The 18,441-nt window shown below is 36.5% G+C and overlaps 1 protein-coding gene across 1 annotated transcript in view; it reads right to left on the bottom strand.

The window, feature by feature from the left end:
* Positions 1-14,238: 14,238 nt before the first annotated feature.
* ICE1 (interactor of little elongation complex ELL subunit 1) overlaps positions 14,239-18,441 on the bottom strand; it is an 88,023-nt gene continuing 83,820 nt past the window's right edge. The window contains exons 19-20 of the mRNA XM_069076867.1: positions 16,608-16,706; positions 14,239-15,366 (exon numbers count right to left, since the gene is read on the bottom strand). Coding sequence (XP_068932968.1) covers positions 15,185-15,366; positions 16,608-16,706 — 281 coding nt within the window. The 3' untranslated portion in view covers positions 14,239-15,184. The remainder of the gene's footprint in view (positions 15,367-16,607; positions 16,707-18,441) is intronic.

The following is an 18,441-nucleotide window of genomic DNA, read 5'->3' as shown; positions in this document are numbered from 1 at the left end:
ATAGATTTCCATCATACCAGATGGATCAGGAACACTTGCTATGATTTCATTGGTATAGGGACTTCCCTAGTAAACTTCTACCAATGTAGGTTCATACTTATTTTACAATTTACAGACTTAGAGAGTTGAACTCTCTAAGATTAAACTCTAGAACTCTACCAGATTAAATGATACTGGGTCACACACCCTGTATGTCTCAGAGACAGGACCCCCAGGCCTAAGTCTTTCTGGCTTGGAGACTAGCTTTATGTCCCCTACACTATGCTAATTCATCATGCAGGTAGTTGGTGCCAGATGGAGGGTCTGAACTAGGATCCTCTGTTGTGGTCTTTCTATTGTACAATCATAGTGTTTCGGTGGCTATGCTAAATTTTATTTAACAAATATTTTTGGCAAAACAAATGTTTTCTCTGGTTTTTATTCATGGAAATCTTATTCTTGAGAACAAAAGTATTGACAGTTTCTTGGATGGATGAATGGATGGATGGATGTCCAATTTACATAGAAATGGCCCCCTAGAAAAGATAGTGACCATTAGAACATCATATCTGTCCTTGGAGTTGTTGTTTGTAATATCCATGACTCTTCCATTCCTTCTCTCTCCTACAGTCACTTTTACCTGCCTCATCTGCACTTCTCACCTTACGGACAAGGTTAATAGTGTCCAGAGGAAAAAGAGGGAACATCTCCCAGATGTTTCTCCTCTATTCCCTGTGTCCTCACATGTTGCCTCAGCCCCTTCCAGCAATAGATTTGGTCTCTTTGGCAGCATTGCCAGTGCTTCAGGCATTGTGGTATAGTGGGAAAAACCAGCTGATTTTGAGTCAGGGATATGGGTCTTTTCTCTGTGCTAGGTTGCTCTTATCTCTGTACATTCATTGGGAAAATAAATTCATCTTTCTCTCTATGTCAAACACTTAGTAAAGTGTCTGATACATAGTATGTGCATATTAAATACTTGCTGACTGACTGCTACAGACTACTTATATGATGTTGAATATCACATAAATACTCTTGGACTAAATTACTCCCTTTGTAAAATCAGAGAGTTAGACTAGGTGACTTTAGTGGTCCTTTCCAGCTCTAAATTTTTGTCCCATCTTTTTATTCTACCACCAAGAGGCCTTCCCTTGTATTTTTCCTTAGAGATCCCACCATGCTTCTATTTTAGAATTAGAGGTAATTTCAGAGGACCACCAATCTAAAATGTGAATCCTTTCTGTAACTCCCCCTCATAAGTGATCATCCAATCTTTACTTCACCCCAAGTGAAAGGGAACTTATTACCTACCAAGGCAATCCTTTTCATTTTGGAAAGCTTTAATTATTAGGAAAATTGCCGTACTGTAACTTCCATCCACTGCTCCTAGTTCTAATTTGATTTATGCATATGTGTTCTGTAGCTGGTTCCAGTCAAGTTCCAGAGAAAATAGAAAATGGAAAAATTAATTTGCCAAAAGCAGGATAAAAAGAGAAGGGAGAAGGAATCAATAAAATAGATAAAAAGGCAAAATTGCATTGGTAAAACCTAAAGTGAAGTCATTTAAAAATAATGATAAACTTGAGATAATTCTCAATAACAAAATTCAGAATTATCAAAGACAGAAAAGAGAAAAATCAAATGAACAAAATCATAAATGAGGACATCAATAGGATAATAAATATAAAAGTAAACAATGGGTTTTGTTACATTGAAATAGAGTTAAGAAAATAGTGAGAACTCTATGTATAGCTAAGCACTAACAAAATGGAAAAAATGTTAATGGATGGATATTATGGGTAAACGGGTGAGTATGAACAAAGTTTATTGTAAGTTACAGCTGACTTGCACAAAGAAATGTCATAAAGGACATCACGGAGAACATGTGCAAAGATAAAAGGATGTGTGTTGGTTATGTGGAAGGAATTATGTTCAACAGGGTACTATACTGGCATCAGTGAAGACTGAACCTCCAGCTTTTGGGGCAGATTCTCTATGGAGCATTTATGGAAAGACACAGACAAGATTTGCACAGGATGAGAAATCATGAAGGAATTCCAAGCTGTCCCAATGAAGGGAGCACCCACAGCAATACAGTGACAGATCAAGAAGGATAGTGCATTTAGAAAATCCAAGAGTCTAAAAAACAAATTGATTGCTGATCTAAATTACTTTAGTAATTGCACAGACAACCATTCACATTTTTTTTTTATCTCACTAACAGGAATGAAGATCATAGATTTAAAGTTGGAATAGATCTTAGATTAATTCTAATCTCAGTTTAAAAATAAGGAATTTGAGGCTTAGCAAGTTTAGGAAGAAAAATAGCATTAACAACAACAAAATATGTTAAATGCTTGGGAATTGGACCAATAAAAAATGTACAAGATCTATTTAAAGATCTATTTAAAGATAACCATAAAAATAATTTTGACAAACATGAGGGATTGATCAAACAACTAGAGAGAGGATGAATTAAGCCAATAAAAATACTAACAGTACCCACATTAATCTACAAATTTAATGTAAATTAAAGCTACTTAATTGATAAGTTTATAATAAAGTTTATGCAGGACAATTAGACAAAAATATAAAAGGCGAATATGAGATAACATTGAAGAAGTAAAAACTGGGCTATGAAATCCTGGTTATACTATAAAACAGCAATTACCCAAACTATCTGGTACTAGATAAAAATAGATCAATGAAAAAAAGATCCAGAATTAGACACAAAGGCACATATGATATATTAATGTTTGATAAGTGGAAGATTATAAAATATTGGGAAAAGGAATAACTAAAACTGTTGGGGTGGAATGAAGTCCATAGCTCGTATACTATCATAAATTTCAAATGAACTGACAATCTAAATATAAAAACAAACCAACACATAAAACTAGAAGAACAAGGAATGATGTATTAATTGTGGCTGTGGAAATGAGGGAAATTCTCATCAAAGAAAAAGAAGAAGTTATAGATTGTATAAAACATATTGTACTGTAAAAAATGAATGAATATTTTAAAATAAAGTTTTGTATAACTAAAAGCAATATATCAAATATGTAAAGTAAAAACATTAGGGAAAATGGATTAAATAAATTCAATTTTTCTAACCCACCCTTTTAGTAAGCCTCTTGAGTGTAATGTTTTTTTCTACTTCCAGCACCTAGTACAGCATCATGCATAGTAAGATCTTAAAAAATGATTAATGGATTCAAGTGGATTGGTATTTCAGTATCATGGAATAATACAGCTCTATGAGAAATGACAGATAATAGAGAATACAAAGGAATATTGAAAAAAACTTATGAAAAGTGTGATACAAAGAAAGTGGAATCAGAAAGAAAAGAGATTAGAAGGAGAAAGGGAAGCAAATACAATGTTATAGTTATTATTCTGCTAAAGCCAATATGCACATTATATTTATATGTCAAATTATAATAGTTTATGGTTTATATATGATTTGATTTGGATATTTACTTATGTTGATTTACAATATACTTTTTAAAAAGATAAGTCTAACTTTGGTTATTGATGCTTCTTCATACCTGGAACAGCATACTTCATTTAAATTATAAACTAATTAACATTTGAGAAGCTGGCTTGAGAATTGATCCACTATTTCTAACATTGCCTCAAAGGGAAATGCTGTTCTAAGTTTCAAATATTTGACTTTAAAGATGAATTTTTGGAGCCAAAAATGTTTAAGAAATTGAGGCTGCCGTTAACTCAATTTACATTGTTCACCTTGTACATGGATGGGGAAGATGGAACAAGGAGAGCTGAAGGAGATGGACTATAATTGTCCTGTTCAATTTATTTGTGTATGTCTTGCTTTCTTACCTTCTTTAACTGACTCCTTCATCCATTCCACTTAAAAAATTCCAACCCCCAACCAAAACAAGGATGGTAGAGTCAATTATTACATAAAACTTGGATTTTGCCTGAATTTGGGCTTAAAGTATGTCTAGCTCATTGTTGATTCTCTACAGGGAGTTCCTATGCATACTAATTTCCATAGACTGGAAATTCTATGTGCAATACAACTCTACTCTAAATGGATGGCCTTATACAAGTTGCTATCATTGGATTTCACACACACAACTACACAATTCCAATCAATTTAACAAACACTTATTAAGCATAGAATATACACAGCATTATGCTAGACTCTAGGGGAGATGGAAAGTATAACTAAGACCTTATCCTGCTCTCTCACTGACTTCCAATATTGTAGGGGTTATGACATATACAATAATACATTATAAGTGTATTAGAGATGTACAAAAAATTATGTGAAGTCTGAGAAGTTAAAGGTGACATTCTGCTTAATCAAAAAGCATTTACTAAATGCCTACTATGTGCCAGATACTGTGCTAGAAGCCATCAATTTAAAGATAATACATTCTACCTGAACAACACAAATTATTCACAAGTAAATAAACACTGAATATAGACATATAATACAAGATGCTTTTCAGGAGGAAGCATTGACAACAAGCAACATTTTTAATTTTAACATTTAATAACAAATTAACAACATTTGACCTGAACCATGAAGAAGGCTAGGGGTTCTAAGAGACAGAGGTAAGGACATCGATCCAAATACGCTGTGGAAAGGAACAGAAATGGGAAATGGAATTTAACATATAGGAATACAGAAAGTAGGACAGATAGGTTGGAGTGCAGAATATGTAAAGGAGATAAAAGTATACCCATCATAGAAAGATAGGCTGGAGCCAGTTTGTGCAGGACACCGAATGCCAAATGAAGCATTAGCATATTATCCTTCAGACAATATGGACGCCAAGAACTCCTAGAGGAATAGAGTGAGATGGTCAGATTTGTGATTTAGGGATTAAGCTTTCAAGGAGGAGGGCAGAGAGGACATTCCAAAGGTGCAAAGCGGGAGAACACTGCATTGGGAGAACAGCTTGAGCTTAGGCCAGTCAGGTAGTGTGCTCCTTATTTCTTCTGTATCACTTGCCCTCCTCCCACCCTTTCATGCTCTTATTACACTTCACACCCTAAGCCGTGCTCTCATCCCGTGACCCTGATCCTCTTGTTTTGCCTTGAACAAAATGCTCCAGGAATCTTTACTGGCTGTCCTCCATGATCGGACTATTCTCCCTCCTCATCTTCTTTATCTCCTGGCTTCCCTCAAGTCCAAGACTTTCCTAATCCCACTTAATTCTAGTGCTTTCACTTTTTGATTATTTTCCAATTATCCTGAATATGTCTTGTTTGTGCATAGTAGTCTGTAGGTTGTCTCTCCCACGAGACTGTTAGCTTCTTTAGAGTAGGAACTGACTGTTTTTGCCATTCTTTGTATACCCAATGTTTGACACAATGTCTGGAACATAGTAGGTGCTTAATAAATGCCTATTAACTATTCCCCTTTTATAGTAAAGAAATCTTTTATTACATGCATTAAATTAGCTGTCAGCTAAGTTTGCCTTACCTAAAAGAATGCAATGCTTGTCTATTTTCCTCTCCAAGAATTAAACTTCAATTTCCATTTGAAAGTCCTGTCCATGTTTGCATCCATAGTTCCTCCAATTTTTGCAACCAATGTTCCTATGTCCTCAGAGATTCAGTGTTTTTCTTTCTAAACTAAGCTGGAAAGAGGAGAGAGACAGAGACAGAGAGAGACAAAAAGACAGAGAGACAGAGAGGGAGTATGCCCTGCTGAGCATTAATTGTTTCTTTGTTGCAGTTTCTTACCTAATTCCCAAAACAATGTCATAGGATTCTTTTTTTTTTAACTTGCTCTATGAAGACCACCCCTCCCTTCCTTAAGAGTGTATAGTTTAAAGTGGATAGTAGATCATATACACAGGCATCCATTTGCCACTGAATACAAAACCAGTAAAATCCATTCATGGGGAAGAGGATTGTGAGGAGAGGGAGAATTCCACTTTACTTTCATCAAATTCAATTGTGCAGATGCCTACTGGTTCCTCACCTACACAATTACCTCCTAACCTATACTATTAGAGGCTGTTTTGCTGTGTTGAACAAAATGATCAGCAGACAGTGACAGACATATATATGGCTCATGAAAATGTTTGAGTGTATTAAGAAGCAAATGTCAAACTGAAAAGCAATTAGATATTACTGAAATCTCTTTATTGAGGCAGGAAACAGAGCTTCCTCTGTTCATAGTATTACCTTGCAACCTGGATTTCTGTGGAAGGAAACAAATCTCAAGACATTTTTCTACAGATTCTGGAGTAAAAAGACCTGGGTTTGAATCCTGGCTCTGCCATTACCCATGTGGTCTTGCTCCAATTCCTTAACCTTGCTGGCTTGAAAGAGATTTGGAATTATGAAGCAGCCCACAATACTCCCCAGTGCCAGTAGGAATGCTTCTGTGTGGATTAATGGTCACCAATTTTATTTGAATTTGATTTGCTGTTCAGTTGTATCTGACTTTTTGTGACCCTATTGGGGTTTTTTTGGCAAAGATACTGGAATGGTGTGCCATTTCCTTTTCCAGTTCATTTTGCAGATGAGGAAACTGAGGCAAACAGGGTTAAGTGACTTGTCCAGGGTCACACAGATAGTAAGTGTTTGAATTCCAGTCTTTCTGACTCCAGGACTGGTACTCTACTGACTGTGCCACTTAGCTGCTCTTTTGAGTATGATGTCATTGGACTAGATGACTGCTGAAGTCCTTCCCATGTCACAATCTCTGATCCTGTGATGCTTCTGAAGAAACTCAGTGCTGGGGGTGGGGTGGGGTGTGTGAAAGTATATATAGGTACAGTCAGTTCTTCTATAACGCAAGATTTGTGTTCTCCCAAAACACTTCTATACAAAATAGCACAATAAAAATCATAGGGCTTATGGAGAAAATGGGGCTAGGGACACCATGCTCAAAAATTTCTTCAATGACCAGAAAATTTTTTTAAATTAAAAAACACAATAGGAACCTAATAGAAATAACATGTTTTATATGTTTTCAAATGGCTAAGCAATACATAAATCCTACAATATAGAGTAGTCAGAGTCTGCGGCCTCTTGGGCCAGCTTGGGCTGCACCCCAGGCTGCATAAATGGGCAACTTTAGACCTTGGACAGGAGGCCAAAGGGGAGTGGTACAAGCCAGCCCTTTGCACTCCACAGTTTCTATTGCACCAAAATATAACAATAAATATAGTACTTTACCCTGAAATTTGCTTATGGAAATGGGCATTGTAAAGGGTTGTAGCCTGTGAGTTATTGTGAAGTAATGCAGTTTTCTGTATTCTTGAGGAAAAAATTATGAAAAAGGAACTAGAAATGTGCATTATATTCAGAATGTTCCCTAATATATCAACTGTATTGAAACAAATTCCCATTTTTTAAAACAAGCTTTATACCAGAACTAACTGTATGTTATATGGGTGAGAAGGAGGCAGAGAGGAGAGTACTGTAGCTGCTACGGAATAACAGGAATCAGTCTTTATCTAAATGAATAGTATTGTCTTATTTTTAAAAATCTGATTTTTTAAAAAAGCATCTCTCATCGAATCTCTATTATAGCTAGAAAGATAACGCCTTATCCATTTTTTTTTTTTTTTGCTTTTTGATGGGCAATTGGGGTTAATTTAATTAAACTTGCCCAAGGTCACATAGGTAGTAAGTGTTAAGTGTCTGAGGCTACATTTGAACTCAGGTCCTCCTGACTCCAGGGCCGGTGCTCTATTCACTGTGCCACTTAGCCACCTCCCCATCCATTTTTATCATAAGAAGCTTATTACATTTACACAAGACAGTGGCAACCCTGGTTCATAAATGCTGCATTGATCAATTCTTAAGCTCTTGCCCATGTTATCGGAACCTTGGACAGCAGCATTCCTCTCTCCTTTGACCACAGAGAATAAGAATGGGGATCTGTGTATCCTATAGCTCACTGAAAGAGATTACTTTCAAAGGGCTGGCCTAATTCATACCTCCTGTGTGTTCTTGGCCATTAGCACTGAAGAAGCATTTACAGTCCAAGACACTGAAGCTGTTAAATAAACCAGAGCATAAGCAGAGCGTCGTGAAGCTTATTTTAAAAAGAATATGTATGAAGTGCAGGAGCTGATTTACTCCTATTCTTTTGGTGGCCTGTATATATATATATATATATTCTCCTCTCCCTACCGCTGAGTCTAAGAGAAATATTTCTCTTCAATGTAATATTTAACAATTAGGATTGGCCCCAGAATGAAATGGGCTGCCCCAAGCAGGTAATGATCTCCATTTGAGGCATCGAGGTGGTACAATGGATAAGTCCTGGGTTTGGAGTTAGGAAGGCCTTAATTCAAATTTGACCTCAGACCAGTGTGACCCTGGGCAAGTCACTTAACCTCTATGCCTCACTTTTTCCAACTGTAGAATGGGGATGATAATAGGACCTTCCCCCTAGGGTTGTTGGAGGATTCAAAGAGGTAATATTTGAACTTTTAGCATAAGTGACTGTTGCATATTAGGGACATCATATATATATATATATATATATAGTTTCCTTCATACCCAGGACAAAACACTAATGAAAAATTTCATATTTCATATATATATATGTATATAAATACACATATATGTGTGTATAGAGTATTTGAACATACTAAGAGGGTTCAATATTTACAGATATCCCCTTTCAAATCTTTCCATAGAAAAAGCAATCACCTTTTACTTCATATTTTTCAACTGCATCTTCATATACTAGGTTTGTCTGAAGAGAGGTATAATTGCATTGGTTTTTTTTTACTGAATTGGAATTTCCTTGAAATAATCAAAAAGGTCTTAAGATATCTTGTTGCAAAAAGATATTCATTTTAAAGGTATTTATTTGTGACCTTGAGGAAATCACTTCCTCCCTCTTCACGTCAATATGCTGATCTTCAAAGAGAGAGGATTGGACTGGATGATTTTTACAATCCCTTTAAGTTGAATGTGTTTTATTGAATGTCACTATCTGAGTAATAGGTTGTAAGATGGATAGGCAAGTTTCAACATCCTGGCTTAATTAGACTGGACCAACCTATTTTGTATACTGTATTTCCTCCTTTAAATATGGAACAATTTAAGAGCGCCCAGAAGCAGGCCACATATGGCTTATTGAAAACAACAAACTAAAGACCAACAAAGATATTTTCAGGGTCATTGGATAAAAATTATAAACAATGACATTTAATGCCCTAAAAAATTCGTGGCAATATATTTCTTTTTACAGAAAAACCTTTCATAAAGAAACTTTTTGAAGACCCATTTAACTCAAACTAAGGTGCCTTCGGTCATTTTGCAAGTGTTTGGTTTGCATTTGGCATGAGCACCCTCTGCTGGCAAAACAGTAGGTTTTGTTGTTCTCCCCTTTTTTAATGTAAAAAAAAAGGAGTAGTGATAATTATATAGTGCATCATTCCAAGATCTTTTTGTAAAGAAGGCATTCTAAAGCAGTGCAGTGAAGGGTACTTCCTATATCTAAAATAACTACTTAAAAGATATAAAATTTTACTAATGTTAGAGATAGAAAAAAAAGTCCCAGCAATTGATCAATATTGAAATTTTGATTAAGTGAATCAGTTGCTCAGTCCCATTTACTCTTTTTTTCTTGTAGCCCAGCTATGCTGCTATTTCCTTGAATTCAGGCTGTATCCTTCATGCAGAAAGATGAATTTACCATGTGATAGTGTGAAATGATTGAGGCACAGTTAACAATTTATATCATCTTCTGTAGTCTGTGGCACTGAATGGCATTATTTTTGACTCTGCCTTCAGACTCAAGGTGTGATTGAAAACTCTGGCTTAAGAATCTCCCACTCCCTAGCTAGATCATGTTTTCTCCCCTCTCTCTGTGTCATTTTCTCTCCTCTCTTATTTTGCCCCTCCCCTCCTCTTGTTCCATTCTTCCCCCTCCATCTCCCTCACTGTTTCTCCTCCTTCTTCCCTCTCCTCTCTCCCCCCCTTTCCTCCTACTCCCTCTCGACTACTTACGAGTCCTGCCCTTTTTACACATTCAAAATGTATTTAAGCATCTACTTTGTGCCAGTCATTGTGCTGAGTACTGGGAATATAAATACTTGACCCCCCCCCCCCAAAAAAAAAAGTCCTGTCTGGCCTTTAATGAACATACATTGTATTTGGAGAAAAACAACATGAATATGGAAAATATATACAAAATATATACAAAGTAAAGGCAAAGTAATTTCTAGGAAGGGATGGGGCACTACCAAAGGATTAGGGTAGACATCTTGTTGTTTGTCCTTCATTTTTTAAAGAGGTCAGTGACATAACTGGGTGGTGCCTTGACTTGACAGTGAATTGGATTTAAGCAATGAAGAGCTGCACAAAGTTGTCATCCTTACTATCTCTTCTAGAGTCCTCAAAGTCCAGTAGCAGGGCAAAAGTCCAAACGACTGTCGATGACCACTGGGGAAATCTTTTTTTTTTTTAAGCAATCAGAGTTAAGTAACTTGCTCAAGGTTACACGGCCAGTTATTTCTGGGTGTGGTGCTGAGTATCTGAGCCCGGATTTGATCCAGGTCGTCCCAACACTGGAGCCGGTGCTCTTACTCGCTGAGCCACCTGGCCACCCATAAGCAATTGGGATTAAGTAACTTGCTCAAGGTTATACAGCCAGGTGTTTCTGGGTGGGTGCTAAGTGTCTGAGCCCGGGATTCGATCTCCAGGTCGTTCTGACACTGGAGCCGGTGCTCTTACTCGCTGTGCTACCTGGCCGCCCCTACTGGGGAAATCTTTACATGCTTGGGCCTGCCAATTGCCCTCACCCTGGTTTAGCCTCTCTGCCAAGAGGATTTCTGAAGAGTTGGGTGAAGGTGGAAACCAAAGGTGGGTGTCAGCCCTGAAAAGGGCTCAGCAAGCCCTCATACCAGAGGTGATAGTCCTCCCCTGGACACCCCATACACCTCTGGGGTAGCGAATCCCTAAAGGAGTTAGTGCATCCCAGGAATTAGCTAGCCTATGCAAAAATGCAGACAGGAAATGGGATGTTTTACAGGGAACAGAAATCAAGCAGGCCAATTTGGAAGAAGCATAAGAATGCCTGAAGGAGAGTTATGTACAATACGCCTGGAGAAAGCCCCTGGTATGTCATGAAGAGAGGGGGGACATCAACTATCATTTAACTGCCTATTAAGTACGGTGCTAGGTGTTGGGGATACACAGATGAGAAGAAATATAGTCAGATACTTTAGGACTATCAGTTTGCCAGCTGTGTGGAGGATTGATTGCAAAGAGAAACAGCAGAGACATCAATTAGGAAGCTAATACAATAATCCAGACAAAAAGCAATGAGAGCCTGAATTAGGGCAATGACTATGAGCAGAAAAAAAGGGATAAATGTGAGACCTCCATATTGTGGAGGCTGAATGGACAACAAGACTTAGCATAACTGGATGTAGGGGAGGAATGCCGGGGGAAGAGGAAGAGCCTGCAAACCTTGGGCACCAGAAGGACAGAACCCTAAACAGAAACATCAGTTTAGAAAAAAAAAGCGCCATGCTGCAATAAAACACCCCAAGTCTCAAGATTCACTTCTGTGAGATTCATCAGTTAATGAACCGAACTCTACTGCAGTAAGTTCATATCCCACTTCACACAATTAGTGGCTATGTGACCCTGGGCAAGTCAACCTTTCTGCTTCAGTTTTCTCATCTGTAATGGGAATAATACCCACCTCCTATGTCCTTCTCTAATCTTCTATATTCTAGGTTAAATATGCCTGAAGACGGTTAAGTGGTGTAGTCCATGGGGGATGGAGAGGAGGGAAATAGCTAAAATCAGGAAAACCTGAGTTCAATTCCAGCCTCGGATATTGTGTGATGCTAGCCAAATCACTTAACCCTGATTTACCTCAATTTCCTTATCTATAAAATGAGCTGGAGAAATGGCAAACCACTCCAGTTATCTTGACTAAGAAAACCCTAAATGGGGTCACGAAGAGTTGGACACAATGGAGCAACAAACATCCAATTCCTTTAACTTTCTCACATGGCATGGAATCCAAGCCCTTCACCCTCTGGGCTGTCTTCTTTTGGACACGGTTACCCTTCTTACTTACCTTAATCCACAGTGCTCAGAAATGAACTCCATACCACAGAAGAGATCTGATAAGCAGAGTATGGTGGGTCTATCATCAGCTTCTTATTCCTTGAAGGTATGCCTCTCATAAACACAACCCAGGGATATGTTCTTTGTCTTCCACATCACATTGCTGTCTCATTGAGCTTGCAATCCATAGATATTTTTTTTCAGAACAATGCCCTGTGCCTCTTGATTTAAGTGGAAGACTACATTTATCCCAACAGAATTTCATCTTGTTATGTTAAGCCTAATGCTGTATTGCATATAAAGATCCTTTTGGCTTCTGTCATGCGATTCTTCTCAGCTTTGTGTCTGTCATCTGCAAATTGGATGAACACACTATATCCCTTTATTCTCATTTGAAGGAATTTAACTGGTTATTGGTAAGTCATCTCAAGATATTTTGGCCAGGAAATGGCTAAATGTTTGCGGAACATGAAGATAATGGAATGTTATTGACTCTCAGAAGTGATGAATGATAAATACAGAAAGACATGGAAAAGCTTACACTACAATGTATAGTGAAATAAACAAAGCCAAGAAAAGATACAAAAAGACTACCAAAAAATGTAAAGAACTACAAAACAATTGAGTTTACCATAGAAGAATTACAAAGATGGCTTTAAAGAAGAGACATAAGGAAATTTCCCCCCCACAACCCCAAAAACCACTTCTTTGCAAAGGTTCCAGGTTCCAGGAGGTCCACAAATGTGGAATACTGCTGCATATTTTCAAGATTTTTTAAAAAAGTATTGATTGCTTTTAGCTAATTTTTTCTTTTTGCCCTTCCTCCTAAAAATATTCTTTTTTTCTATGGGATGGCTCTGTGGGAGGAGAGTGGGCAGAAATACTGAGAAGAATTTAAGAGAGAGAAAAACCAGACACTGAAGTTTTTTTAAATGTATTACATTATATACTGGTATTAAAAGGGCAATTTTATGTAACACATTCAGTTTCACATAATTGTTTTCTGTTCTATTTGTATACGGAAATGGTCTCTTTTGATGTTCACTAAATTTTAAAATTTAAAAAATTAAGAAAAAAAGACAATAAGTGTAGGATGTCAATTCTTACTTGACTTCAAAAAGTTGACTAAGATTTTAAAATGAGTAAATGGCTATTGTGAAGGAAAAACCTACAACTGTTTGACAAATGGACTCGCAAACAGTAAAGTAGATTTCTAATAAGAAGGCATTCAAGAGAATACCACAAAACCACTTAAAAATTTTTCTTAAGTTACATCTGTTCTATTACTGAAATACACTAAGAAAGAACAGGCCACAAATGTAGTATTTAAGTCTCATCCTGATGCCTCAGATTGCTGTGGAAATATGATCATGACTTCTGGAAGGCTAGGTCAGTGTAATATACCTCTGAAAGATTCTACATCAGGCTGGAAAGGTCTCAAACACTGGCACGAAGTGTCATTGCAGGACAAACATGGCAAAACTCAGTGAGGCTCAACAGCAAATGAATGGGGATGGGAGAGAGTAATCCAAAGACCACCTAGTATATATATATATGTGTGTGTGTGTGTGTGTGTGTGTGTGTGCACACACACACACACACACAATGTATTTGTATGTATCCATTGTGCCACCTAGCTGTCTGCCTATGAGTGTGTATAGGGGCAGCTAGGTGACACAGTGGATTAAAATGCCAGGCCTGGAGTCAGGAAGACCTGTGTTCAAAATCAATTTCAGACACTAGCTGTGTGATCCTGAGCAAGTCACTTAACCCTTTTTACTTCAGTTTCCTCATCTGTAAAATGAGCTAGAGAAGGACATGGCAAAACCACTCCAGTATCTCTGCCAAGAAAATCTCAAATGTCCTAAAGAGCAAGACATGATTGAAATGATGAGAACTATAAGTGTGTATACATATACATAAACATGTGTGTATATATGTGTATACATATTGTCACCTTACAAACCTTAAAGTGCTATGAAAATGTAAGCTATTAGTATTTGAGAAATTAGTATTAGTAGGACTGTATTAGAGAAATTGGTATTAGTAGGTTTAGTATTAAGATGAATTTAGTAGAATTAGTAGGAATAGCTCTCAAAAGCCACCAGTGTTTCATATAATCAATAAATGGTTTTCTAAAGAAGTTTTTGTGTTTACCACCCATGTTCAATACTTATAGGAATAAAGGATGACAATTATTTTTCTTTACTGATACAATTTGCATGGTTCATTTTGTTTTTATTATAAAAAAACAACAAAGAACATGTACAGGCATTTTAAGAAACGATGAATACAAGACAAATCAGAACCATGGTGAGTTATTAAACCCCTTGTCTATATACAAACACTAAAATTCCCAAAGTGGAACATCATCAAATGTGAAACACATTATAGCATTATACTGTACATACAAAACATACACAGAGATCTGCTGGTTATCTCTGAATCTTTTATATACATGTAATTGATACATAAAACTGCATTTAGAGTTTAGTTTTACTTCTCAGATGCCCTTTCCTGCTACAATAGGATGAAATTGAACAGTTTTACTGAAGTTTACAAATGAGGAGAAAATAAGTTAAAATGAATTTCTGGCAAGAGCTCTGTATTTTATTCTCTCCAGAAGCCCACCAAAAACAAAAAACACAGTTTTGCAGCCCATTCCTAGGCTCAGGAATGGAAGATCTTGCTATCCAAGTCTTTTTAAGCTATATAATTCTCTAGTCTTGAGTGCATAGTCCAGAAACTGTTTCGGTTCAAGAACCAATAGCATTTTCATTTTGTTAGATTAAATTTAAAATGCCACATATATATATTTTAAAAGCCAACACTAAAAAAAGATACTTTCTGCAGCAAAAAGGGCAAAGTTCAAGTTTTTGTTATCTGATCATAATACAATACTTCAACCCATCATCATTTAAAACATGTCAGGCTTATGTGAAATGTATACTCACTCACTAATACAATAATTTTGTGAAGGACATGCCTTCTAGAATAAAGTCAGTCCTACTTTTTCTTTTCTGCCTACAACAATAAGGAATGTCTGTCTTTTGCCAGGTTTTGTTGTTGGTATTGCTTTGATCATTTCTCAACTGTATCAGCCAACTCTTCTGATAAAGACAAAAAGGCACTTGGACAGATGCAGTGTCTTTCTCCTCAGTGTCTAGCTGAGCTCTGCTGAACACAACAAGTTGACTTCAGCTAAGCAGCTCACAACAGCAGATGGGATGCTCTTTGTGGTCATTCTTGTCCAATTTTCTAGTACCTTGGACACTTCTGCTGGATTGCTGGGACTCAAGTCACAAAGAGCGTATACAGCTGCTAACTGAATACTCCAGGGCACATCTAGAAAGAGTTTAAATTAAACCCATCATTATTATTTAAGCTCTAAAGGAATGTATTAAGAATTTTTAGAAATTTTACATATGACAACCTATTCATATAATTTGGACACCATGGAATATATTTTCTTCCATAAATAAAAATTAAATAAAAAGACCAAGAGAAAAAAATAATCAAAATCAATGAAAGCAGCAAGGGCTACAGTAATCCTAGATGGTATAACAAAACTCACGAGACAGGTACAGTGATGAGAATACTAGATTTAAAGACAGAACATCTAGGTAGGACTCCTAGCTCACCCACAAAGTAGCAGTGTGACCTCGGGCACTTAACTTGCATGTTCTTTACCATAAAATGAAGGGAATTAAATGGTCTCTAAGGGTCTTTGCAGCTCTGACTCCTACTATCATATGATTTATCTATGGACTGCTAAGAAGACTTGGTCCTATATCTTGCACTCAATTCTTTTTCAGTCTTGGTCACCTAGTTCACTATACTCTCACGGAGAGAAAGGAAACAAGTATTTAAGTGCCTATTATTTGCCTGGCACTATGCTAAGTGTTTTATATAGAGAGACAGAGACACACAATATCTTGAAAAGAATCAGTCAGAGGGAACTACAGAGATATAGAAAGTACCATCAAGCTATATCTAAATTCTTAATGGAACAATCTAACCATGACTCATATCTAAAATAATCATTCTTTCGTGGGGAGGGAGCTAGTATTTAGATATCTGAGGGCCATATTCCACTAAGCTCCAAATTTGCTTTAAGGTATGAACTTCTGTACAATATTTAGGCCTCAATTTCTTCACTTTAAAAATAGATCATTTTGTACTGGGCTCACAGAGTAGGCAAAAGGATTACTCTGAACTTTAAGCTCTTTCCATGAAAAACAAATATATACAAATACAAAGCACAAAATCAAATATAATAAAAATTACACCGAAGGATATTAGCACAAAGAAAAATTATATTTATAAAGGCTCCGTGATGTATAGGGAACTTTGTTAGATCAAGATTTGAGTTCTTCCTCTAGTGATAAGACATCTCAACACTAAGAGAACAGTAGGAATTGAGTTTAATACTATAGTTTCAGAGAAAACTAAAATGTATTACTAAAAACCTATGTGGTGCTCTTGCTGTTCTTCTAACCTAATTTCTCTTTTGTAAAATCTATGTTTATCAACAGAGATAAGACTTAAGGTTAAGAAGTAAAATTATTTTTATAAAACAATTTTACCTTCTTCATTTGAATGTTGTATGAACATACAAATCACAGAACTGATATTTTTCACAGCAGAAGAAAATCCTTCCTTCAAACCTAGTTGGCCTAAGCGACCTGTAAGAAAAAAGAAATTGACACATCTTTGGTTAAGTATTAACTACTTTCAATAAGAACTCAAAATCTGTTCATCTTTTTGACCACTCTACCAAGTCAAACAAACCAAAATGACCACATCTACAGCTGCATTTATAGTATATGGGTCAACTTTCTATAAGGGAAAAAAAGATCACACAATTGAAAATAGTGCATCCATATCATGTCCTTTCAACTCCATTCAAATAGCTCTCTTTACATCATTCATTATTAGCTTAAAGCTCAATCTAATGGCTCTCTTTTCCATCTTCTTTCTCTTTTCCCAGGCATCTGACAATGTGAACCACACTTCTTCAAGATATCATTCCTCAGATTGCTTCCTTCCTCTGTTTCCCTTACTAGCACCTCCCACAGTTACTCCTTAAATGAGGTACCTTTGTCTTCTTCTCATTTGACTATCTCTTTACTATGGTAATCTTATTCATTCCCAGCATTTCAATTGTGACCAATGTAGGTAACTCCTAAAGCTCCACCTACCATTTCTCTCCACAACTTTGGTCTTATTCTTTCCAGTCCTATGATTTCCAGTTGTCTGATGGCCTATCACCACGTAAAAAACATGCCCCAAACTAAACTTATTTTCTCTTCCAAAAATCCGTCCCTGATTTTCCTATCTCTCTTGATGGCACCATTCTCTTCCTAGTAAACTTTTTAACATAGCATATTTTAATGGGTATTTATTATCACTAATGAGTTCCCTTTCCCTCGTTTTGAAATATATGTTCCTTCAATGTCCAACTTGGGGTGACTGACCATGAGGCCTTCCTTCACAATCCCACGAGTACCATCCCCTAAGCCCCAACTGGAAATGCTTTCTCTTTGAAAACACAATACTTGCCTTTCATTGTAGTTATGTGTATGTGTGTCAATTCCTATTAGAATGTGAGCCTTTTAAAAAGCAGGGTTTGTGCTGTATCTGTCTTTTTAACCTCAGAATTTAAAACAATTCCTCAAATACAACAGGTACCTAATGTCTGCTGAAATAAAAACACTTAACACATGTTTTCCTCACACGGTAGGGAATGCTTACTTTTATATGCAACTAATTACTTTGCTAAAAGAGAAAGAGTTGTATTCCTTCGGTTGGAGAAAATGTGTTTCAGACAGGCCAAAATGGAAAAATTTATCTTTTGTTCAATTTAGTATTATAAAAATAAACCAAATTGCAAATTTATGAAGATGCATGCATTTTGGAATTTCAGCACTTACTGCTTTGTCAGCTGTTTATCTATTATGTAGCACACTGATTCAAAGAAAAGGTTAAAATGTAAAATAATATTTTCATTGATCTCTTTCAACAATTTGTATCTTTACTTTATTTAGACTGTTCTGCTGCTGTTAGGATGACTCAAAGGAGTGCCAACATGAGGGCAGAGGTAGATATACTTGCTCAACCTTGGCAAATTTCTCTATTTGAGGGTCTTCAGTTGTCTCAATTAAGAACCCACAGAAACATATTGGATTTGGGTTAAAAATACACACACACACACACACACACATATCCCTGAGTTGTTACTGTACTTAGGGTAAATCACATATTTTTTAGTATGTATAAAATCTTGTGTCATCCTCTGTTTTGTTTGGGTCACTCTCATCTCTCCAAAAAGACTGCCTCTCCTTGAATATAGGGCGCATTTATGTTTCCTCTTTAATTAGAATAGGCTTTCCCCATAAGATTGGAAAGTATTTTTTTCCT

This window comes from Petaurus breviceps, unplaced genomic scaffold, assembly GCF_028583685.1.
Source record: "Petaurus breviceps papuanus isolate PSGF00001 unplaced genomic scaffold, PetGlider_PUasm1.0 151, whole genome shotgun sequence".
Taxonomy (NCBI): Eukaryota; Metazoa; Chordata; class Mammalia; order Diprotodontia; family Petauridae; genus Petaurus; species Petaurus breviceps.
The sequence above is the reverse complement of the archived record's forward strand: the minus strand, read 5'-3'. Positions and strand labels throughout refer to the sequence as shown.